The sequence below is a fragment of the Neoarius graeffei genome, chromosome 4 (genome assembly GCF_027579695.1).
Source record: "Neoarius graeffei isolate fNeoGra1 chromosome 4, fNeoGra1.pri, whole genome shotgun sequence".
Classification (NCBI taxonomy): Eukaryota; Metazoa; Chordata; class Actinopteri; order Siluriformes; family Ariidae; genus Neoarius; species Neoarius graeffei.
The window spans coordinates 13,806,385-13,831,254 of NC_083572.1; the positions used below are offsets into that span (position 1 = coordinate 13,806,385).

The 24,870-nt window shown below is 40.4% G+C and overlaps 1 protein-coding gene across 7 annotated transcripts in view; it reads right to left on the minus strand.

Moving 5' to 3' along the window:
- Positions 1-376: 376 nt before the first annotated feature.
- The window catches only part of LOC132884870 (transcription activator BRG1), a 73,552-nt gene continuing 49,058 nt past the window's right edge, over positions 377-24,870 (minus strand). For 2 of the 7 annotated variants that reach the window (XM_060918892.1, XM_060918891.1), the window contains exons 30-33: positions 12,865-12,966; positions 12,589-12,721; positions 11,566-11,702; positions 377-817 (exon numbers count right to left, since the gene is read on the minus strand). In XM_060918892.1, the coding sequence (XP_060774875.1) occupies positions 758-817; positions 11,566-11,702; positions 12,589-12,721; positions 12,865-12,966 (432 nt within the window). In that variant the 3' untranslated portion in view covers positions 377-757. Of the gene's footprint in view, positions 818-4,290; positions 6,195-11,565; positions 11,703-12,588; positions 12,722-12,864; positions 13,224-23,460; positions 24,401-24,870 lie in introns of those variants that run through there. The other 5 variants (XM_060918894.1, XM_060918893.1, XR_009654499.1 and 2 more) reach the window with 4 other exon arrangements.

Here is a 24,870-nt window from a genome sequence, read left to right on the forward strand (position 1 = left end):
AATAGATGTTACAGATGTTCACAACCATAGAGAGATGCTCAATTTAACATATAACACGACAGAGGTGTGTCATTTGTTTATTTGTAACAGGTCCACAGACTTCATTATGCATTGAGGTTGTTAGTTGTGTTTAAAAGGCAGGTTATAGTAAAATAAAATAAAAAACTGAAGGCATTGCTTTAACAATTTTTTTTCATACTCAGAGCTTATTTTGTCAAGATAACTTTTATTTTATCACATACAATGCGAAGGCATGTTTATAATACTAGAATAGAGATTACTACTCCATTTCTGGAAGAATACATTTTTATTGTTTGGTGTTGAACTAAAAAAAAAACAACATCAAAAGCAATTTTAGATAATGTATTCTCTTTTGTTTCATAATTTCTTTCACTGGAATTGGTCTTTAAGGGTTCCCTCCAAGGACAAATCATGGAGTTTTAAGGGTGCCAAGACTTTTTTTTTTAGCACTATGGCTATGATCATTATCATGCAGCTGGATCATAAACATTATTGAGAAGGAGAGTATGTGTTTGATCACAGATGAAGGTCAGAGTATTTCGCCAACCAGCTCTCATTTGTAACACTAGAAATGTGAAAAAGGTCTATTCGCTGTCTGATGGTTGACTCTCTCTCCTCTAAAGTAGTCTCCATTTCAGAAGAAATTGAAACACTGATGTGTACACTGAACTTTTTTCAAGACTTTCTTGGTTCTCCATCCTCTCTCTCCTTCCTCACTGGGCGTTCCAGCTGGATGTCAGCTTACTCTGGGCAAGTGTTCAAAATACACTCGAGAATTTCCTGGAAGTTGGTTCTCCTGCCAAACACAGCACTGGATGAGAACTTTCCAGAAACAGTGACGCTTCATACACACCAGTGTGTGCGCAACCAGTGACCCCGATACTGCTAGTGGCAAATGTTTAGCATGCCAATGATAGAGCTTGCTAACTAGCTACTGAGCAAACTAGTTTGTTTGCTAACTAAGGAGGTATTTGGCAAAACACAGTGCTGTCCAGAATGACTGGAATGAAAATGAATATTCAAGAACAAATGCAAAAACTGATATAAATTGTAGTATAAAGGAAAAAAATTGTATTTAGACATACATTTTTATGGACATTTATTTAGGACTTAAATTGTATGTGGGTGGTTTTCTTTTTCTTTTCAAATTATAAACACCATTATTACAGATACCGTCACTCTAAAAGGTTTTGGTGGGTCATAGTCCAATCCTCCATGCAGAACATTTAAAGTGACTTTATATTCTTAGATTTGTGCATTTGAACTTCCGTGTTCAATTCAGACCACAGTTTTTCAATAGAGCCATGGAAAGTGCTGATTTGTTTCAAAGTTTATCTGGCTCATCCTCTTGTTCAAAATCTATCTATGTCCAAGAACCTTCTGGCAGAGGCAACCAAGTTTGGGGCTGAAGTGCTGAAATATCCTGGTATGTAGCAGAATTCATGATGTCACTGATATGCAATACAATAGACCCTGATCCACTTTAACTGCTTACGTATATATACAGAACCAGTCAAAAGTTTGGACACACCCTCTAATTCAATAGTTTTTCTTTATTTTTATTAATTAAAAGTCACTTCATGTCTTAAAGTAATGATGTTCTGTTGTTTCTCTTTACTTCATTGAGCGGTTTTTGATATAGTATGGATTACTACAGTTGAATAGGGCTATTTACTGTATTTTTATTATTTACTATTTGATCTGAAACGCATTAAGAAGGCAAGAAACTTGCCCACTAATTAACTTTTGACGAGGCAACCTGTTAATTGAAAAGCATTCCAGGTGACTACCTCCTGAAGCTGGTTAAGATACTGCCAATAGTGTGCAAAGCGTCAACAAGGTAAACGGTGGTTACTTTGAAGAATCTAAAATATCAAACATTTTGTTTTTAACACTTTGTTTACTACATAACTCCATATGTTCCCAATGTTATTTCATAGTTTTGATGTCTTCAATATTGTTCTAATACATAGAAAATAGTCAAAAGCACCTACGGTATGAATGAGTAGGGGTGTACAAACTTTTGACTGGTACAGTATGTAAATATACATAGAGGATATTACACGGTTGCGCAAAGATATGAAGTTTATCTTCGAGTGGTGAATGTATATTTCACAAGTGAAAATATTTTTCAACACAAGAACATAAACTTCATATCCTCACGCAACCGTGTAATGTTCTTTATATTATACAGACACATCCACAAAAAAAATGCAAGTTAATCAAAAGAATTTTAATTTTGAACCAGTTCGCCATTTTGACAATGCGCATCCAGTCAGCAGGAAAACACTGGGAGTGGCGTCATCGGAGTGACATCACTCAGGTTCGCAGTGTATTTCGTATGAAAAATCCAGAGTTTTTCAACATGAGAAGATAAACTTCATATCTTCAAGCCAACATGTGATTTTCTTTTTATTATATAGACACATTCACAAACAAAAAGTGCCCAAATTTATCAAAACAGTTCATCGATTTCCTCACAAGTGACAAACAGAGAAATAGGTCATGGGTTTGGTTCATGTCCCAGATGTAGTTCATATGAAAAATATGAGTGGTGTATTTCCCAGTAAAACACTCATGTCCATATAGTATAGATATTTATTCCATTATTTTTGCAGGTCGAACATTATTTGTTTTTTTTCCCAAAGGAAATGAAGGGCGATGGTACAACCCCAATTCCATAAAAGTTGGGACGCTGTGTAAACTGGAAATAAAAACAGAATGCAATAATTTGTAAATCATGGAAACCCTACAGTATATTTTATTGAAAATAGTACAAAGACAACATGTCAAATGTTGAAACTGAGAAATTTTATTGTTTTTTTGAAAAATATATGCTCATTTTGAATTTGGTATCAGCAACACGTTTCAGAAAGGTTGTGACAGGGGCATGTTTACCACTGTGTTGGATCACTTCTACTTTTAACAGCACTCTGTAAACGTTTGGGAACTGAGGACACTAATTACTATAGTTTTGAAAGATAAATGTTGTCCCATTCTTCCCTGATCTACAATTTCAGTTACTCAGCAGTTCAGGGTTTCCTTTGTCGTATTTTGCGCTTCATAATGCGCCAAATGTTTTAAATGGGAGACAGGTCTGGACTGCAGGCAGGCCAGTTTAGCACCCAGACTCTTACTATGGGGCCATGCAGTTTTAATATGTGTAGAAAGCAGTTTGGCATTGCCTTGTTCTGAAACGTGTATATATCATTCAGCAGTAATGATGCCTTCCCAGATGTACAAGCTACCCATGTCATGTGCACTAATGCCCCATCATACTGTCACAGATGCTGGCTTTTGAACTGTGGACTGATAACATGTCGGATGGTCCCTCTCCTTTTTAGCCTGGAGGACGTGGTGTCCATGATTTCTAAAAAAAAAAATTCTACTTTTGATTCATCAGACCTCGGGACAATTCTCCACTTCGCCTCAGTCCAACATAAAAGAGCTCAGGCCCAGAGAAGGTGGCTGTGTTTCTAGATATTGTTTGTATTTGGTTTTAACTTGCATTTGTGGATGCAGTAATGAACTGATGGTTTTCTGAAGTGTTCCTGAGCCCATACAGTGATTTCCACTACAGACACGTGTCTGCTTTTAATGCAGTGTCTCCTGAGGTCCTGAAGATCACAGGCATCCAATGTCAGTTTTCAGCCTTGTCTCTTGCATACAGAGATTTCTCCAGATTCTCTGAATCCTGTAATGATATGTACCGTCGATGATGTGATCGCCAAATTCTTTGGGATTTTACATTGCGGAACGTTATTCTTAAATTGTTGCAATGTTTGCCCACCCAGTGTTTCACAGAGCTGTGAACCCCTCCCCATCTTTACTTTTGAGAGACTCCGCCTCTCTGGGATGCTCTTTTTATACCCAACCGTGTTACTGACCTGTTGCCAATTAATTTAATTAGGTTTTTTTTTTTAGTATTACACAACTTGCACAGTCTTTTGTTGCCCCATCCCAACTTTTCTGAAATGTGTTGCTGACATCAAATTCAAAATGAGCATATATTTTTCAAAAAACAATAACATTTCTTAGTTTCAACCTTTCATATGTTGTCTTTGTACTATTTTCAATGAAATATAGAGTTTCCATGATTTGCAAATATTCACATTCTGGTTATATTTATGTTTTACACAGTGTCCCAACTTTTTTGGAATTGGGGTTTTATTTTTAACCTCATATTAACCTCATTTTTTAACCTCATATTTTTACCTCAGGGAAACAGGACATAGCAACAACATTTCATGGGGACTAACAGCAAATAAAAAAAAAGTAATTTGTTTGTATTTTATAGAATACCTTCCTTAGTGGCATCAATAACTGTAGCAGATACATTTTGAAAATACATTATTATTATTATTATTATTATTATTATTATTTAAAGAGTAGTTCCACTGAGAATTAGTTTGCTTGGATTTTTGTTCAATTCTGACCTAACACCCAGAGTTTCAGAATCAGGATCCACTCTGATCAAGATAAAGTGGTTACTGAAGATGAAGGCGTATGAATGATGATGTGGATGCACCAAGGTGTCTTCTAAGAAACTTTACGTGAGTTATTAAAGTTAATAAAGTGCAACAGCTCTTACAATTATCATGATGGCCAAAGGAGGAAGGAAGCTGATGAGGGTGTGTTAGTATTCGATGGGTTCATGGTGTGTGTTAGGATCTATTGCCATCTGAAGAACACTGATGTGCATTACAGTCTAAAATGTATGTACTATGGCATAAGTTAGACATTGCATGATATCATTTGGCCACTTTAACTACATCACGTCATCTTTTCTTTGAAAACAGTATACAGTGGAAGGAATGTCCAGATACAGTCGAAGTTACATTACTGCGACATTACAGTATTTTATTGTTTTATGTGAGTGTCCACTGACACTCCCTCACTAACACAGTACAGAAACTTGTCATTTCCTATGGAGTTCGTTCCCGGTGTAAAGTAATCCTATGTGAAAGCAACACTAAATTTCACGATCATTTAGATTATAATGCACATTTCACTTTTAACTGGTTTAAACATTACCATTTGACGAGTTTTACTGGAAATTAGCGCTTATATAAATAAACGTCATCGTCATGAAGATCCACTGTCAGGACATAAAACTACCGATTTGTTGTTTTAGAACTGCACTTGCTTGTGCTCTTAAGTTAAAGTCACAGCTGCGCAGACAGCGTTGCTTTAACATACGATGACTTTTGTCCAGGCGTAAAATCCCTAAAGTTAAATCTCAGCAGGGAGAAAGACGAGACAACTGAAAAAAGCGTTTTAAAACATCTACATAACCTCACGTTTCTACAAAAGTAAAGCGGCATGCTGTCCACGTTCAAAATCGACTTCAGCTTTCATTTGATCAGAAATACGCTCTTATCCAGAGCAACAAACACGTCAAGACTACCAGTGGTGTGTCAGGTACATGATTTAAGAGGTGGACGTGACATACAGTACATGGCGATCGATAGTTCTTACACACCATCTTGGCGGCAGTCTTAACTTTTAGTTAAAAGTACCTCAAGCGGGGAAAGAAAGATACAACGACTAAATTGCATGCAGCTGAATGTTAAGCGTGTGACACAGAAGAAAAAGAAATTAAGATGGCACAATACTAAAAATAAATAAATAAATAAAATAAAAAATAAAATAAAAAAAGCCCTACATAAAGCATCACACACACACACACACCAACAGCTGACAGGATACACCATTAATATACACACAATATACAGTACAACTGAAGGAGAATTTCATTGTAAAAACAAATGGGTCCACAAGGGGGCAGTGCGCTACAAATTGCATCAACATCAAAGCACATGCAGTACAAGTTTGAATTAAATATAACTGTCTATGTGATTTACTTATAGCTATATTGGTAGTTGGTAGACTAGCTACTGTATGTCCAGTGTGTGTGATTAGCCTGACTTCAGTCCAATGGGGTTTTTTATCGCTACAATTTACGATTCTTAGAGAAGTAACGGACCAAAGTGTACAGCACTTGCTATGAAAAAAATGAAATATGCTCGTGATTCTGATACAAGCACTATTTTTCCATCATATATATGGAAGAATCTGCGCTCAGTATATCCCGCTTAAGGCTTTAACAGAACACTTTGTATTGATTAGTGCCTTTATCCCTGGTCTTCATCACTGGCGGTGTTAGAGCGCTCCTGAAACACATAAGCAGGAGGTAATGTGAGTGGCATCTGGATGCAAGATACTGTACTTAAATTTGCAGGTTTTCCATATTCCTTGTTTTGTTTAAAGGTGCTGACTGCAAAGTTGAATTCTGGGCAAAATGTTCTATTTCTATAGCTGTTGGAGTGAGTTTCCAGATGTTTCGCTGCTACACACACACACACACACACACACATATACTGTGTATCCTATATGTGAATGTTTTGCCGAGATTAAATCTGTCCCGCATTTTACGATTCCGGAGACTGCTGAAGTAAGTGAGCAGCAATATCACATGACCACCGTGGGGCGTTTGACCTACTTTTAAAGGCGTCACGCAGTGGCGATAAAAGTCGCATTATTCTGCACCAGAATGCTTTCAAGATTCGAAATAAATTGACCGTCGATTTTTCAAAAGCTTCCCGCGGTTGTAATCGGTCCTTATTTGGTCATGCCCATCACTTGAAATTTCCCGCGTTCGCAGCGCCCCCTCTCGGTCAATGGAACAGCTGCGTGACGTCATACCAGTAACCACTCGGTGCAGTTGCAATGGCGGACACACCAGAAAATAGGAGCGATGCTGAGGAAATTAGCTTTGATTTTACCAATACAGAAGAAGAAAATGGCCCACAAGTAGAGATTTTGACAGCTGAATGTCCTGGTGATATCCAGCCTTACAGATTTGAACCTGAGTGCTCATCTTCAGAAGAAAATGAGGACAGTTCTGACGACGACAGAAACGAAGACGAGAATGAAGAAGACCGGCGACTTGAAGACTTGTTTTGGTTGGTTTCTCTGACTAAATCACTACTTGTGTGTATTTTTAAAGACCATTTTCGCTTGAATTAGAATGCTGTGTGATTAATCTATGATTATGTGTAATACTGATAGCTGTAGGGGGTGAAAGTATAGCTAGAAAGATTGAATTCTAGCAACTTGACAGCTTGCGATCTCGCGAAATGCAGTGGGCCTTCTGATACAGTAGACCCCTTGATATTCCAGTTTTCATCATTTTCCTTTTATTGCGGTTGATTTTAACTTGATATTCAGTATGTTATAGGCTGGGAGTATTGAGCTTTGTATTGTATTGTTTAGTAAACGTACAATCGTCAGTAATAAGTGATAATTATTAGTTAAAGGCAGCTCTGTGGCATAAATCTTTCAATTAATCTTCTGTCATCCATTTGCTAAATTTATGTGCCACATATGTTATCAAGACAACACTTCATGTGACAAAGAAAGATATGACAAATACATAAATGTATGAAAATCATTTTGTACAATTAATGATTGATACATAGAAACACTTAAAACATGTGTTTTTAAAAAAATATTTTTTTCTATCAATACCTAGCCATGACCTTGAAATCAGATCCATTGATAACAACAGTCACAAATAGTGTTCAGTGTTCGTTGTTACAGCCAAACACAATACACTGATTAGGCATTTTGCATCACAGAATATTAATACATCATTTCATAGGGTTTTGAGTGTTCAAAACTATCCACAAACTGAATAAATCCACAAAATCCGCAATGTAAACAACTCTGGTAAATGCACGCTATAGAGAAAACATGGCGACAGGCCAGCATCACCCAAGGGAGGTTACTGGTATGACGTCACACATAAGTTGACCTAGTTAACGGCTGGCTGCCTAAATTTGGCTGTGCGCGTCAACTTTAAATGCTTGTAGCGGGCGCATCGTGACACTGAGATGGCGGGAAACCGAGGGGCTTGAATAACCCACCAAACCTGACATTTTGACACATGATATAGCCTGATTGCTGAAATTACCGCACGACGCCTTTAACCAAAACAAATCAGCGTGGGCAAAAATGGCGGACTCGGCTCTCTCGCCAGCTAAAAGCCAGCGGAAAAGAAAAGGAAAGCCTGCCTAGTGAGCGAAACTGCAAGACAGAGCAAGGTTAGATGACGTGTCATTTTTCTAGACAGATAACTCAATCATTCTAGCTAGCGCTTAGCTATCTTAGCCTTAGAATGCATGGGCTCGACTCCATGGTAGTGAGCAGGGAGTTATACACCTAACGTTTTTTTTTTTTTAATTCTTTCTTTATTGAGCGTAGCACTAAATATCTGTAGATAATTTACACGTGGCCCTCAAAATAAAATCTCAAATAAAAAAAAAACAATTAATATAAATTAAAAGCAAAGCCTAAATGAAAATTACAATACAAATTTATGATTCTTAATCATAGTGTTAAATAAACCCAGACTTGAACATCTCTTTATCTCTTTAGGGAGATTGTTCCAAAACAAGATTGTTCTGATCTTACAGAGAAAGAAACGATAACACAAAAGCAGTAACAGAGAAAAGAAATTTGTCTTTTTTTTTCACGGATCTATTCACAAATGTCAATGACAAATTACATCCCTGCGACTCAAAACGCTCTGAGCTCGATGCAGAGTTATGATGTTTTCCGCATGTCGCCATCTTGGTGTGATGCAATTCCATAGTTATGCTAATTAGTTAAAGCTCCTTGCGTTCGGCTGTTTCCATAGGGCCATACTGTTTACCTCAAGAGGGAGGAAAATGGTCCCAAAATGGAGAAAAGCGACCCTCGGGATATCAAAATGTTCCCATCTCGTCCGCATGATATTGTTCTTGCGAGACATAGGAAAATGCCATGCACAATGAAAACATTTTTTTTTGAAAATTTCAGATGACTTTGCAGTCAGCACTTTTAATCCTAATGAAATGGTTAGCAAGAAACTAGTTCAGGTCTAAGACTTTGATTTACAAGAAAACACACTTCTACATTGAACAAAAGAGAGTGATGCAGCAGCACTTTAGTCTTTTTGTCCTTCCTGTCCAGTTTTCTCACTTCCTCATGTGTACACTCTACTCAAAGCCTCCAAAGCTTCACCTTTCATGCTAATACCAACGTCGCGATAATATCAACGCCGTCATGCTTGTCATCATAGATCATAGTCTCTGCTATAACTCATACAGCTGCATTGCAATCTGAAAATTTGAGACCAACCTTTGCACTGTTTCCTCGACATTCAATTTCTCATTAATGTGGTGATGTTAGAAAATGGTGCATGAGAAACGAACCCTTTGCTCTTTTGTTTTAGGAGCTAACTGAAACATTACGGCGATCACTTGTGTTTGAGACTGCTGAAATGTTTTTTCTCTCCTGTTAAACTCTATGGTATACAACAACAATGTCCACTTGTCACATTCATGCAGTACACAAATGCTAACTTGTCATAACAATAATGAGAACAACAAACATACAGTACCAAGAAACAAGTTAGCACCAGAATTGCTCACAGATATTTCAATATAAACATTTTTAAGATGTTTCTGATTGGAGTTTTCCTTTAACGTTTAGCGAAAAATATAATAATTTTACGCAACTCAGCTAAGACGTGTTTTAGCTTTGCACTGAAGCTACTAAGTAATGGAAGTCTATCTCAACCAAAATCTGTTTTTTCTCTTGAAGCAATGTTGTGTCACTCAGTCTCTTAGCATGTAGCCTGCCAAAGTTTGACAACTGAATTGTATCAGAATACACTCTAATGCAGCTATTTTACAAATTCATTCACATCAAGATTCTGGTATTTATTTCTAATTCTATTGCATGTTAGCTTCATTAGCCTCAGAGTGCAAATCTAAATAAATAAGCACGTCTTGGCTGATGATTTACATTTGGCGTAGAGGGATTATTGTGTACATTTAATATACAACCCCGATTCCAAAAAAGTTGGGACAAAGTACAAATTGTAAATAAAAACAATGCAATAATTTACAAATCTCAAAAACTGATATTGTATTCACAATAGAACATAGACAACATATCAAATGTCGAAAGTGAGACATTTTGAAATTTCATGCCAAATATTGGCTCATTTGAAATTTCATGACAGCAACACATCTCAAAAAAGTTGGGACAGGGGCAATAAGAGGCTGGAAAAGTTAAAGGTACAAAAAAGGAACAGCTGGAGGACCAAATTGCAACTCATTAGGTCAATTGGCAATAGGTCATTAACATAACTGGGTATAAAAAGAGCATCTTGGAGTGGCAGCGGCTCTCAGAAGTAAAGATGGGAAGAGGATCACCAATCCCCCTAATTCTGCGCCGACAAATAGTGGAGCAATATCAGAAAGGAGTTCGACAGTGCAAAATTGCAGAGAGTTTGAACACATCATCATCTACAGTGCATAATATCATCAAAAGATTCAGAGAATCTGGAAGAATCTCTGTGCGTAAGGGTCAAGGCCAGAAAACCATACTGGGTGCCCGTGATCTTCGGGCCCTCAGACGGCACTGCATCGCATACAGGCATGCTTCTGTATTGGAAATCACAAAATGGGCTCAGGAATATTTCCAGAGAACATTATCTGTGAACACAATTCACCGTGCCATCCGCCGTTGCCAGCTAAAACTCTATAGTTCAAAGAAGAAGCCGTATCTAAACATGATCCAGAAGCGCAGACGTCTTCTCTGGGCCAAGGCTCATTTAAAATGGACTGTGGCAAAGTGAAAAACTGTTCTGTGGTCAGACGAATCAAAATTTGAAGTTCTTTATGGAAATCAGGGACGCCATGTCATTCGGACTAAAGAGGAGAAGGACAACCCAAGTTGTTATCAGCGCTCAGTTCAGAAGCCTGCATCTCTGATAGTATGGGGTTGCATTAGTGCGTGTGGCATGGGCAGCTTACACATCTGGAAAGACACCATCAATGCTGAAAGGTATATCCAGGTTCTAGAGCAACATATGCTCCCATCCAGACGACGTCTCTTTCAGGAAAGACCTTGCATTTTCCAACATGACAATGCCAAACCACATACTGCATCAGTTACAGCATCATGGCTGCGTAGAAGAAGGGTCCGGGTACTGAACTGGCCAGCCTGCAGTCCAGATCTTTCACCCATAGAAAACATTTGGCGCATCATAAAACGGAAGATACGACAAAAAAGACCTAAGACAGTTGAGCAACTAGAATCCTACATTAGACAAGAATGGGTTAACATTCCTATCCCTAAACTTGAGCAACTTGTCTCCTCAGTCCCCAGACGTTTACAGACTGTTGTAAAGAGAAAAGGAGATGTCTCACAGTGGTAAACATGGCCTTGTCCCAACTTTTTTGAGATGTGGTGTTATCATGAAATTTAAAATCACCTAATTTTTCTCTTTAAATGATACATTTTCTCAGTTTAAACATTTGATATGTCATCTATGTTCTATTCTGAATAAAATATGGAATTTTGAAACTTCCACATCATTGCATATCGTTTTTATTTACAATTTGTACTTTGTCCCAACTTTTTTGGAATCGGGGTTGTATTCTGGACTATTTCTTTAAAAGCCTTGAATGTGTCGTGTGTGTGACTCACTTCTTCTCGTTCATCCTCGGTGTCATCATCACTGACGACAGGTTTGGCTCTGGTTCTCCCTCCCCTCCTCCTGCCTTTCCCTCTTTCAGCACTGCGCTCCTTTCGGCCCAGTTTAATCTTTACCTTCACTGAACGAGCTGCCAATCATCACACACACACACACACACACACACACACACACACACACACACACACACACACTGGTGTTGTCTGAAAGCTACTGAAGAGCTCATTTCAACTATTATAATGGTTCAATGTATAACAAATAACACGTTATCATTGTAATACAGAGCTATCGGGGTATCTCACAAGTGCAGATGAACTTGCAGGCTCTCCATGAAATAACATGATCACATGACCATCATGCTCTCTATGTATATATACACTCACCGGGCACTTTAATAGGAACTCGTTCTTGATTCTAAGATCCCTTTTCTTGGCTGCAGGACTGGAACCCAATGTGATCTTTTGCCGTTGCATGCTGAGATGCTTTTCTGCTCACCACGGTTGTACAGAGTTGCTATGAGTTACTATATCCTTCCTGGATATAACTCAAACCAATTTGTCCCTTTTCCTCTGACCTCTCTTATCAACAAGGCGTTTGTTTCCACCCACAGAACTGTCCCTCACTCACTCAATGTTTTTGGTTTTTCACACCATTCTGTCTGTGTAAACTCTAGAGCCTGTTGTGTGTGAAAACCCCAAGAGATCAGCAGTTTCTGAAATACTCAAACCAGTCCATCTGGCTCAAACCGACACCCGTGCCACAGTGAAAGAAAGTCACACTTTGAGATCACAATAATTTTTCCCCTTCTGATGTTTGAAGTGAACATTAACTGAAGCTCTTGATTTGTATCTGCATGATCTGATGCATTGTGCTGCTGTCAAGGGATTAGCTGATTAGAGAACTGCATCAAACAGCAGCTGGATGGGTGTTCCTAATAAAGTAGCCGGCGAGTGTATAATTCTATGGGTTGCGCAGAATGAGACCTCTAATGGTCAAACTGTGCAATGCGTACTCACACTCAGACTCCGAGCCTTCGTCCTGTTCCTCCTCCTCTTCCTCGCTCTCCTCTCCATCGCTCTCCTCTTCCTTCTCAATCTTTTGTCGCAGGCTGGTGAACACTGACTGCAGCACAATGGAGTCCTCGTAAATCTAAACACACACACACACACACACACACACACACACACACACACACACACACACACACACACACAAAATGAAAGTTATGAGTTTATATTTGTATCAATTTACATGATGTGTGTGTGTGTGTGTGTGTGTGTTTGGTTTCCCACCAACGAGCCCTCCAGGTTAAAGGTCTGAGCATTCTGACACAGCAGCATCACATCTCTCTCCAGGTCATTCAGACTGCGATAGCGGTGGCTGCGGATACGCTCCTGCACAATACACACTTTACATTAGCGTTCAAAACACTTAAACATTTGTATCAAATTTAGTACTTCTATAAGTTTAGATCATAACATATACCAACGTACTCTCGACTTCAACTACATTCAGTTCATTCATTCAACACAGTCTACCTTAGTACTACAGAGTTACACGTTTCTTTACTATTGAGGTATTTCACCTGACATCACAGGGTCACGTGACGCCCCGGTGTCCGCCATTTTGAACGTCAAGCTACATACTAACGCTGCAGACAGAGAGGGAGAACCGGCTTGAAAAAAAACGTGTTACAGACACCTAGAATAGATTAATTTGTCAGTAAGCACTCTATAAATAACCATGGTGTTTGCTTGTTGTGCTGTGGGCTGCCACAACAGACAGGGACAGCGTGCAGGACGCTCCTTTTACCGGTTTCTAGTGATGGGAATTTCGGCTCTTTTTCGGGAGCCGGCTCTTTTGGCTCTTCTTACTATAAGGAGCCGGCTCTTTCGGCTCCCAAACGGCTCCTGAGATTTTATTTTTGATTTAATTGCTGCAATTAACTAGTTAATTAATTACATTATATTTTATCAATAGGATGTTTTCCATTTTATTTTTTAGTTTTTGTAGCCATTGTAAAGCTTTGTAAAGTATAGCAGTGTAACAATGTTCTAGCTATAGAAATAAAACTTACCAATTAATAAATTATTTTCTCACAAACATAATGCAAAAGTGTTATATTACCAATATAAAATACACAGCTGATTTTCCCCTCCTCAGGTGCCTCACAGACTCCTCTCCCCTGCGCTCCACAGCTTTAAGCATTACACCAATTTTCGTATTTTCGCAGCTGTGAATGACATCAACCAAAAAAAGGAGGCGTACACCATGCTACTTTTTTTCCTTTGAATGGTAATAGACAACACAAAGACGCAATCGGACAGCAACTTTTTTTGTGAAAGTCTCTCTCTCTCTGAGGCACCTAAGGACAAAAAAATAATTCGGCTCCCACCGAAGAGCCGGCTCCCGTCGTTCACTTCAAAGAGCCGGCTCTTTGAACCGGATCGTTCGCGACCGACACATCACTACCGGTTTACTACTGACCCAGACAAGAGGGATTACAGCTGTGAAAAGACAGGATTGGGAGCCAACAGAGTACTCCAGACTTTGCAGTGATCATTTCATTTCAGGTTAGTTTATCAGTTAACGCAAATTTTGATAAAATATATAGCAAAAAGTAAATGGGTCAGTGTTTGTTAACCCCTCTGAAACAAGTGAAACAAGGCAGTGTTAATTTGTCTAGGGTTGCATGTAGCAGACATCAGACATAAAACGCAATAACAGAGGCGAGAAAGAAACGGGACACAGAAATAAACAGGGAAATTAAGTAAAAAGAGAGAAAAAAAGAGCGCAGATCTCCAAACACATGAGAAGCCTATCTTACGCACATATCACGCGGACTCCACACACGCATCGCGTCTGAAGTCATAACTCATCAGGGGAAATCGTGTCCGCATTGGCATGTTCAAAAAACAACCTTGCGTCAACAATGATACCACACGCAAGAAAAAAAAAACAGTCAGGCTACTCAACAACCAACCTGGCAGCAGCAGTCGTTGTCATGTAAACACAACACTTCGGATATGCAAATGCTTCCCGTTACACACGATTGCTATGTCAATAAACATCATTTTGCCAATATTTTAGAGACCCCCCCCCAACATTTCCCAAATCATGTTTTCAAAGGATCTTATGTCTGTTTCAGGGGATCTCGGATCCCCCGAGTAACAAGACAGTGTTGTGAACATAGCCTACCTTGTACCGTTTCAAACTGCTGGGGTCATCCTTCATCAAACTGTTGACTTCTGTCGACAACCTTGGCTCCATACCAAGGCTGGGTACAGTGTTTGTGATAAAAGACAGATCCAATTTAACACGAATCACAGCTTACTTTCTTGTTAAAATGTGCAAAGGTCTCCACCATCTCATACCGCCTTGCACTGAAGGACTTAAGCGTGCCGTCCAAAATGGCTGCATCACGTGACTTGGTCACATGGGTGAAATACCTCAATAGTTGTAGAACCTAAGTTTCTAACCAAAATCTCCTTAAGATTTTAGGCTCCTGGGATTAGGTTACTAAACTAAATCTGCTGGGTTTAAGCTTCTAGGTTTACATTCCTAGTCTTAATATTCAAGGCTAAAATTCCAGGGTTTAAGGTTTTAAGGTTCTAGAAAGTTCCAAGGCTTATGCTTCTCAAATTAAATTCCTGTCTTAATTTTCCGTCATTTAAAGGTAGAAAGGTACGATCAGAAATTCATGACTGGAAACTTACATTCCTGTGCTTAAATTTCTAGGTTAAAATTCCTGGGATTACATTTCTCATCAAAATATCCTGGGCTTAATATTTCTAGGATTATGTTCCTAGCATAAAATTCCTGGGATTAATTTTTAGTCAAAATATCCTGGTCTTAGATTTCTAGGCTTAAATTCCTGGGATTATGTTTCCAGGCTAAAATTGCTGGAATTATGTTTCAAGTCAAAAATTTCCTGGGTTTAAAATTCCCAGGATTATGTTCCTAGGATAAAGTTCCTGGAATTAGGTTTTTAGTCAAAATATCCTGGTTTTAATTTCTAGGCTTAAATTCCTGGGATTACGTTTCTAGGCTAAAATTGCTGGGATTAGGTTTCGAGTCAAAATATCTTGGATTTAAAATCCCTAGGATTATGTTCCTAGGATAATATTCCTAGAACTTAGTTTTTAGTCAAAATATCCTGGTCTTAAGTTTCTAGGCTTAAATTCCTGGGATTATGTTTCTCAGTTAAAATTGCTGGAATTGGGGGCGTCGTGGCTCAGGTGGATGGGGCGCCATGCCATGGATCCGGGGACCCAGGTTCGATTCTGGCCCGGGGTCATTTCCCGATCCCTCCCCGTCTCTCTCTCCCGCTCATTTCCTGTCTCTACACTGTCCTGTCCAATAAAGGTGAAAAAAGCCCAAAAAATATCTTTAAAAAAAAATTGCTGGAATTAGGTTTCAAGTCAAAATATCCTGGATTTATGGGGCATCGTGGCTCAGGTGGATAAGGTGCCATGCCATGGATCCGGGTTTGGTTCCGACCCGGGGTCATTTCCCGGTCCCTCCCCGTCTCTCTCTCCCACTCATTTCCTGTCTCTGTACTGTCCTATCCAGTGGAGGTGGAAAAAGCCCAAAAGAATATCTTTAAAAAAAAATATCCTGGATTTAAAATTCCTGGGATTATGTTCCTAGGATAAAGTTCCTGGGATTGGATTTTGTGTCAAAATATCCTGGTTTTAGGTTTCTAAGCTTAAATTCCTGAGATTACGTTTCTAGGCTAAAATTGCTGGGATTACATTTCGAGTCAAAATATCTTGGATTTAAAATCCCTAGGATTATGTTCCTAGGATTTAGTTTTTAGTCAAAGTATCCTGGTCTTAGGTTTCTAGGCTTAAATTCTTGGGATTATGTTTCTCAGCTAAAATTGCTGGGATTAGGTTCCAAGTCAAAATATCCTGGATTTAAAATTCCTGGGATTATGTTCCTTACATAAAATTCCTGGGATTAAGTGTTTAGTCAAAATATCCTGGGCTTACATTTCTAGGCTAAAATTGCTGGGATTATGTTTCAAGTCAAAATTTCCTAGGTTTAAAATTCCTGGGATTATGTTCCTAGGATAAAATTTCTGGGATTAAGTTTTTAGTCAAAATATCCTGGTTTTAGGTTTCTAGGCTTAAATTTCTGAGTTTAAATTTCTCGGCTTAAATTCCTGAGTTTCTTCTTCTTCTTCTTTTGGCTGATCCTGATTAGGGGTCGCCACAGTGGATCTTTTGTCTCCATTGCTCCCTGTCTTCCACATCCTTCTCTACCACACCTGCCACTTTCATGTCCTCTCTCACCACATCCATGTATCTCCTCTTTGGCCTTCCTCGTTTTCGTTTGCCTGGCAGCTCCATCCTCAACATTCTCCTTCCCACACGCTCTGCATCTCTTCTCAGGATGTGCCCATACCATCTCAGTCTCATCTCTCTTAGCTTAGGGGGGGCGCTGCTCTGTGGCGACTGTAGTGAGTGAGGCGTGTTGACATGATCTGTGTGTTTTGTTGTTTTTTATATTCTATGTTTTACGTATACCGCGTGTTTTAACTCGTCTAAACATCAACAACAGTCCCCGTCTAACAATGGCTTTACCTGCATGGATTATTATGGTTGCTCTGTTGGTCTTAAGTGTACTTTTTACCTGTGGACTAAACTTCGGAGACACTGCTGGCGGCGTCATCCAGCGTATCCAGTACACGAGAGAATTTCTTCTACAGTGCAATCCTGAACGTTCTAACTTAAAATTCTTGCTGGATTACGATAAACAAAAGTACCCCAGCCGCACAAAATGCAAGCGTAAGCGCGGAAAAAAAGGGGGAATTAGACAGAGACTGAAGAAAATTAAATCACGCCTCCCGTTGCCTACCTGCCTGTTAATCAATGCCCAGTCGCTGAGAGGGAAGGCAGATGAACTTGCAGCCAATGCAAGGTACATGCATGAGTACCGGGGTGCTTGCATAATGGCGATCACGGAGACCTGGTTGGATAATAACATCTCATCCAGCGAGGTGGAACTGACGGGTTACACGCTCTATAGAGCTGACCGCGACCCAGGCATCACAGAGAAGTCTCGCGGCGGCGGAGTGGGCCTCCTCATTCGGGATGACTGGTGCTGGAGAGGAGCAGTGGTGAAGCGGGAGAGCCTCTGCACCCCCGACATTGAATTGCTCTGCGTGTCACTCCATCCCTTCTACCTCCCACGCGAATTCCCACAGCTGTTTTTTACAGTAATATACATTCACCCTCAAGCAAATGCTGATAAAGCGTCAGAAATAATTTTTAATCTTTCTCAGAAATTAGATACTCTCTCCCCTGATGCTCCTAAATTTTTCTTTGGCGATTTTAATAATTGCTCACTGAAGAAGAAACTACGCACGTATTATCAATATGTAACCTGCCCTACTAGGAAAAGTAAGACCCTGGATTTGTGTTATGGCAGTATAAAGGGTGCCTATTCTGCTTTGGCCCTGCCACCACTAGGGGCTTCAGACCACAATGTGGTATATCTCCGGCCTGTGTACCAACGGCTTCGAGAGAGAGAAAAGCCACAGATAAGGACAGTCAAGATCTGGAATGAGGACAGCATCATGGCACTCCAAGGATGTTTTGACTGTACCTCCTGGGATGTTTTTAAATGTCCAGACTTTAATGAGCAGGTGGACACTATATCGGATTATATTACATTCTGTGAGAATTTAGTTGTGCCTACTAAGTCCTGTAAGATATATCCCAATAATAAACCCTGGGTATCAAAAAAACTGAAATCCCTTTTAAATATTAAGAAACGGGCCCACATCCAGAACGATGAAGTTGCAAAGAGAAATGCACAAAAAGAAATCAAGAGACAGATTAAAATAGATAAGAACATCTACAAACAAAAGGTAGAGAAAAATATGACCCAGGGCAATTCCAGGCAGGCATGGCAGTCAATTAAGATAATGACCAGTGCCCCTCATAAAGGAAGAGGGAAACCTAACATCAGTGCCATGGGCAGGGAAGGATGTGACGTGGCAAATGACTTAAATGCTTTCTTCTCTCGCTTTGAAGGGAAAAATGATAAGAATACTGAGAAAGGCCAGTTTGGCCTAATATCCACTCAGTCTATAACTATCACACAGGAAGCGGTTATGAGGGTCTTTAAGAGAGTTAATACACGCAAGAGCCCTGGCCCAGATAACATCTGTGGCAGCGTACTAAAATACTGCGCTGAACAACTGTCCTCTGTTTTTACAGATATTTTTCAGTCATCCCTGGACCAGTGCACTGTTCCATCACTATGGAAAACGTCAGTCATTATCCCAATCCCTAAGGTTCCCTTACCGACTGAGCAAAATCACTATCGCCCTATTGCACTAACTTCCCTTGTCATGAAATGCCTGGAAAGAATAGTGAAAAAACACATCTTTTTACACACCCATCAGTTATTAGACCCACTGCAGTTTGCCTATCGACCCAGCAGGGGGGTTGATGACGCAATTATAACTCTCCTACATTTGGTATACACACACCTGGAAGTTTCCAAAACCCATGTGAAAATTATATTTTTTGATTTCTCATCCGCTTTCAACACAATTAACCCAAACATCCTGGCTCAGAGGCTGCATGTGGACTTTGGCTTGGATGGGGGGTTGATTCTCTGGATTTTAGATTTCTTGAGTCAGAGAATTCAACAGGTGAAAGTGGGCTCTTTCCTCTCTGATAAAATCCTCACTAATACTGGATCGCCACAAGGGTGTGTTTTATCTTCCTTATTGTTTATTTTATATACTAATAATTGTTTTGAGGCGGCACGGTGGTGTAGTGGTTAGCGCTGTCGCCTCACAGCAAGAAGGTCCTGGGTTCGAGCCCCGGGGCCGGCGAGGGCCTTTCTGTGTGGAGTTTGCATGTTCTCCCCGTGTCCGCATGGGTTTCCTCTGGGTGCTCCGGTTTCCCCCCACAGTCCAAAGACATGCAGGTTAGGTTAACTGGTGACTCTAAATTGACCGTAGGTGTGAATGTGAGTGTGAATGGTTGTCTGTGTCTATGTGTCAGCCCTGTGATGACCTGGCGACTTGTCCAGGGTGTACCCCGCCTTTCGCCCGTAGTCAGCTGGGATAGGCTCCAGCTTGCCTGCGACCCTGTAGAAGGATAAAGCGGCTAGAGATGATGAGATGAGATGAATAATTGTTTTAGCTCTCACCCTAATAGACATTTTATTAAGTTTGCTGACGATACAGCATTGGTCAGTTTGTTGAAAGAGGACGAACAAGACCATGGCCCTGTTTTACAAGAGTTTATTGACTGGTGTGACAAGTCCAACCTGCTTCTCAATACTGTGAAGACAAAGGAGATGTCTATTGATTTTAGAAAGGATAAGCTAACCAGCTGTACTTTCATCAATGGACAGCCCATACAGCCAGTCACAGAGTACAAGTATCTGGGGGTAGTTTTAGATGACAAGTTGCGGTGGGAGCAGCACACAGAAATGATCCAGAAAAAAGGACAACAGAGACTTCACTTTTTAAAAAAACTGGTTTCATTTCAGGTTGACAACAGAATAGCCAAGATGTTCTACAGTGCCTTTGTGGAGAGTGTTTTAACCTTTGGGATTCTTTGTTGGTTTGGCAATGCAACAGAGGCGCAAAAAGGTAGACTTAGGAAACTGGTAACAACGTCTAGCAAGCTGATGGGCACAAATCAGAAAAGTCTGGAATTCATATACAGGGAACGATCACTTGGTAAAATTGATACAATTTTAACAGATGAAAGACATCCATTATTTTATACTTTTGAGCTGCTGCCATCAGGCAGCAGATTCCGATACCCCGCTATTTTTAAAAACAGGACGAAGCAATCTTTTATCCCACAAGCCATTAGCCTTTTTAACAGGGCTTTGAACCAGAATTTTTTTCCTATTGGTTCGTTCCGAACAGAAACGGAATTTTAACGTTTCCGGTTTTGGGTTCCACCATTAAATAGACGTTCCCGAACTGGTTAGAACAAAAAAATTTCGTTCCCGGAACGGTTAATTACGTTCCCTGTCAGCTGTTTAACAAATGGCTATAAAATTATGTCTCTGTCTCATCCAGCTTAAGCCAAATGTAGGCTAATTCTATTACAACCTTCATTAAATAAGACAAGAAATAATTCAAAACAATTATTATTTCAAATGTTGGCGATTTAGATTCTCAGTATGTCTTCCCATCTACACAAACAGAAAAAGTGCCAAAAATGAAAGAGAATTCGTTTAGTGTGTTACCAAAGGCTAGTCAGGCCTTATAGAGGGCTACCGCATGACGTCACCGCGCCGCGAGATTTTGTTAGGCGCCATATTGGAAGACCAAGTACACATCTATGCAAGTACATACATACATAAAACAAACTACACCTGAAATGTAGCCAGGGCCGGTTCTGCCCTAATCTGGACCCGGGTGCAACATCGCGCAACCCCCCCCCAAAAAAAAAAAACCACCAGTCTAAATCAGGACAACCATCACATAACTGTAACTATAAACATTTTATATCAACTATTTTAACTAAATGGGCTATAATAAATAAGCCTGCAGGCAGCCACGGCGGGCTGCCTCAGAAAAGTAACCATTCAATGACACAACTGAAAGCCTGCAGCCATGGCAGGCTGCCTTAAAAAGTAACCATTTGTCCTACCTTAAAACTCGTTTTGCATTTTCTGCCTCCTTTTTTGTATTTTCAACCCTCCGTTTATTTTCTTTCCTTTTCTGAAAACCCGATTTGTGTCCAGACATTTTGTTCTGCTACCAACGAACTAACTCGTCAGGTCTCGTCTCTCGAGCCCGCGATGATTCCCGTGGGAAGGGCAACAACTGATACATTTTTACAAACAGCCAATAGGGAGGTTGCAACGTTCAGGCTCTTCTTTGCTTAGACGCTCAGTAATTCACTTATCACATGGAGACGTGATAGTAGTCCACCCTCCCGCTCTCTCCATTCAGTCAGCGAACGTCACACAGGAAGTGAACCCCAGCGGGTCATAGAAACTTGCGCAGGAGAAGAATGGCTTTTTTATTTGTAGGCTACGGAAACTTTGAGGAACGAAATAAAAACCGGTATTAACCGGTTACCATTATTTTTAATAAGCGTTTCTGTTCCGGAACATAAAAAATAATAAAGTTTCTGGTTTCGTTTCTGTTCCATGTGAAATAGAAAAAGTTCCCGGTTTTCGTTTTCGTTCCTTGAACCGGTTCAAAGCCCTGCTTTTTAACAAATATGTGAAACAAAAATGTAGATCTTAATTTGCGTCCCCCTGTTCAGCTGGCCTGAGCAGGTATGCTATTTTTATAGCTTTACCATTTATTTTTTTACCACCCTTGCAGCTTTGTACAGCTTTTATGTTATGGGAATGCTATGGATAAACTGGGATTGTTGACTGATTGTTGATGGCTGACATCTGTCCAATGTCTTGTCATGTATTGGGATAAATGTGGCGTCTTGGGTACATGTGTAGCAACAAAATGGGGTTTGTGAGTGTTTGCTTGTTTTGACTGGTTTTTCATGTCTAACGTTTAATTTTCTGAAGGAAATTTCCCCCACGGGGGACAATAAAGTTTTACTACTACTACTACTACTACTAATTCCCAAGCTCTCCACATATGCTGTCCCTCTGATGTGCTCGTTCCTTATCCTGTCCAACCTCGTCACTCCCATCACAAACCTTAACATCCTCAACTTTGCCACCTCCAACTTTGCCTCCTGTCTCTTCGTTAAGGGTACGGTCTCCAATCCATACATCACAGCTGGTCTCACTACGGTCTTATACATCTTACCTTTCACTTTTGCTGGGACTTTCCTATCACAAATGACTCCTGAAATCCTTCTCCAACTGCTCCACCCTGCCTGCACTCTCTTTCTCACCTCACTATCGCAGCCCCCATTTTCCTGCACAGCTGACCCCAGGTACTTGAATTCACCAACTTTCTTTACGTCTACTTCTTGCATCTTCACTACACTCATCCCCGTTCTCATTGATGCACATGTATTCTGTTTTGCTACTGGTCACCTTCATTCCTCTTCATTCCAATGCATACCTCCATCTCTCCAAACCCAGCTCAACCTCCTTTCTACTTTCACCACATATCACAATATCATCTACAAACATCATGTTCCATGGTGACTCTTGCCTCACTTCGTCCGTCAAGCTATCCATCACTATGGCAAACAAGAAAGGACTCAAAGCAGATCCTTGATCGAGTCTCACCTGTACCTTGAACCATTCAGTTGTTCCAACTGCACACCTCACTGCTGTTTCACTGTTCTCAGACATGTCTTGCACCACTCTAATGTACTTCTCATTCACTCCACACTTTCTCATACAATACCATAACTCATCTCTCGGCACTCTATCGTGTGCCTTCTCCAGGTCTACAAACACACAATGTAGCTTTCTCTGGCCTTCCCTGTACTTCTCCATTAACATTCTTAAAGCAAAAATTGCATCTGACGTGCTCTTCCTTGGCATAAACCCGTACTGCTGTTCACAGATTGCTACGTCTCTTCTCAATCTCGCCTCCAATACCCTTTCCCGTAGCTTCATGGTATGGCTCATCAATTTTATTCCTCTCTAATTACTGCAGCTCTGTACATCTCCCTTATTCTTGTATATTGGGACTAGCACACTCTTTCTCCATTCATTTGGCATTTTCTCATTCTCTAGGATCTTATTAAACAATCTCGTTAGGAACTCCACAGCCGTCTCACCAAAATATCTCCAAGCCTCAATCGGGATACCGTCTGGTCCGACTGCTTTCCCAGTCTTCATTCTTTTCATGGCTGCCCTCACCTCATCCTTACTAACCAACTCTGCTTCCTGATTTGCTGTCTCCAACGAATCTGACCTTTTCTCTCTTGGATTCTCCTCATTTAATAAATCCTCAAAGTATTCTTTCCACCTTCTTAATACACTCTTTTTGTTTGTCAGCACATTTCCATCTTTCATCACTCTTACCTGCTGTACATCCCTCGCTTTCCTGTTTCTCTGCCTAGCTAGTCTGTACAGGTCTTTCTCTCCTTCTTTGGTCTCCAGTCTTTCGTACAACTCCTGGTATGCATCTGCTTTCGCCTTCGCTACCGCTCTTTTTGCCTTCTGTCTCGTCTCTCTGTATAACCGCCTGCTTTCCTCGTCTTTCTGATCGTCCCAATTCCTCTTTGCTAGCCTCTTCTCTTTTATAATTTCCTGCACTTCTTTGTTCCACCACCATGTCTCCTTGTCTTCCTTCCTCCTTCCCGATGACCACCCTAGCACCTTCCTTGCTGCCTCTCTTACTAGTACAGCAGTAGTATTCCAATCTTCTGGCAGACTTCCATGAGCACTCAATGCTCGTCTCATTTCTTCCCTAAACTCCTTCTGATGTTCAACCTCTTTTAGTTTCCACCACTTAATCTTTGGCTCCACTATTTCACGCTTCCTCTTTTTCACTTTCAAGCTCATCCTGCATACGACCACTTGATGTTGTCTAGCTACACTCTCCCCTGCCATCACTTTACAGTCACCAATCTCCTTCAGGTTACCCCTTCTGCAGAGTATGTAGTCCACCTGTGTAGATCTTCCTCCATTCTTAAACGTCACGCTGTGCTGCTCTTTCTTCTCAAAGTATGTATTGACTATTGCCAAATTCATCCTCTTTGAAAAATCAACCGCCCTTCCACATTTCTCTCTCTTACATCATATCTGCCCATCACGTCCTCATCGCCTCTGTTTCCCTCGCCAACATGCCAGTTGAAATTTGCTCCTATCAGCATGTACTCCTCCCTTGGTATACTTTCTACCACTCCATCCATCTTTTCCCACAAAGACTTTCTCTTCATTCTCACATCCAACCTGTGGGGGGTACACACACACAACATTGATTACCACTCCTTGAATCTCCAACTTCATGCCTATCACTCTGACACCCTCTTCACATCAATCACACTGTTGACCAACTCTCCCCTCAAAACAATACCAACACCATTTCTCTTTCCATCGAATCCATAATAAAACAACTTGCATCCATCTCCAATGTTCTTGGCCTTGCTTCCTTTCCACCTCATCTCTTGCACACACAAAATGTCCAACTTCCTTCTTTCCATCATACCTGCTAACTCTCTCGCTCTGCCAGTCAATGTTCCCACATTCAGTGTTCCTACCCTTAATTCTAAGCTCCTTCCCTTCCATCTTTCACGATCTCTCCTAACACGCCTCCCCCTCTCTTTCTCTTTCTCCATTTTGGCGCAACAGTAGCATACTTTCCACCGGCACCCTGTTGACCAACAGTACCGGAGGCGGTTGTTGTTAAGCCGGGCCCCGAC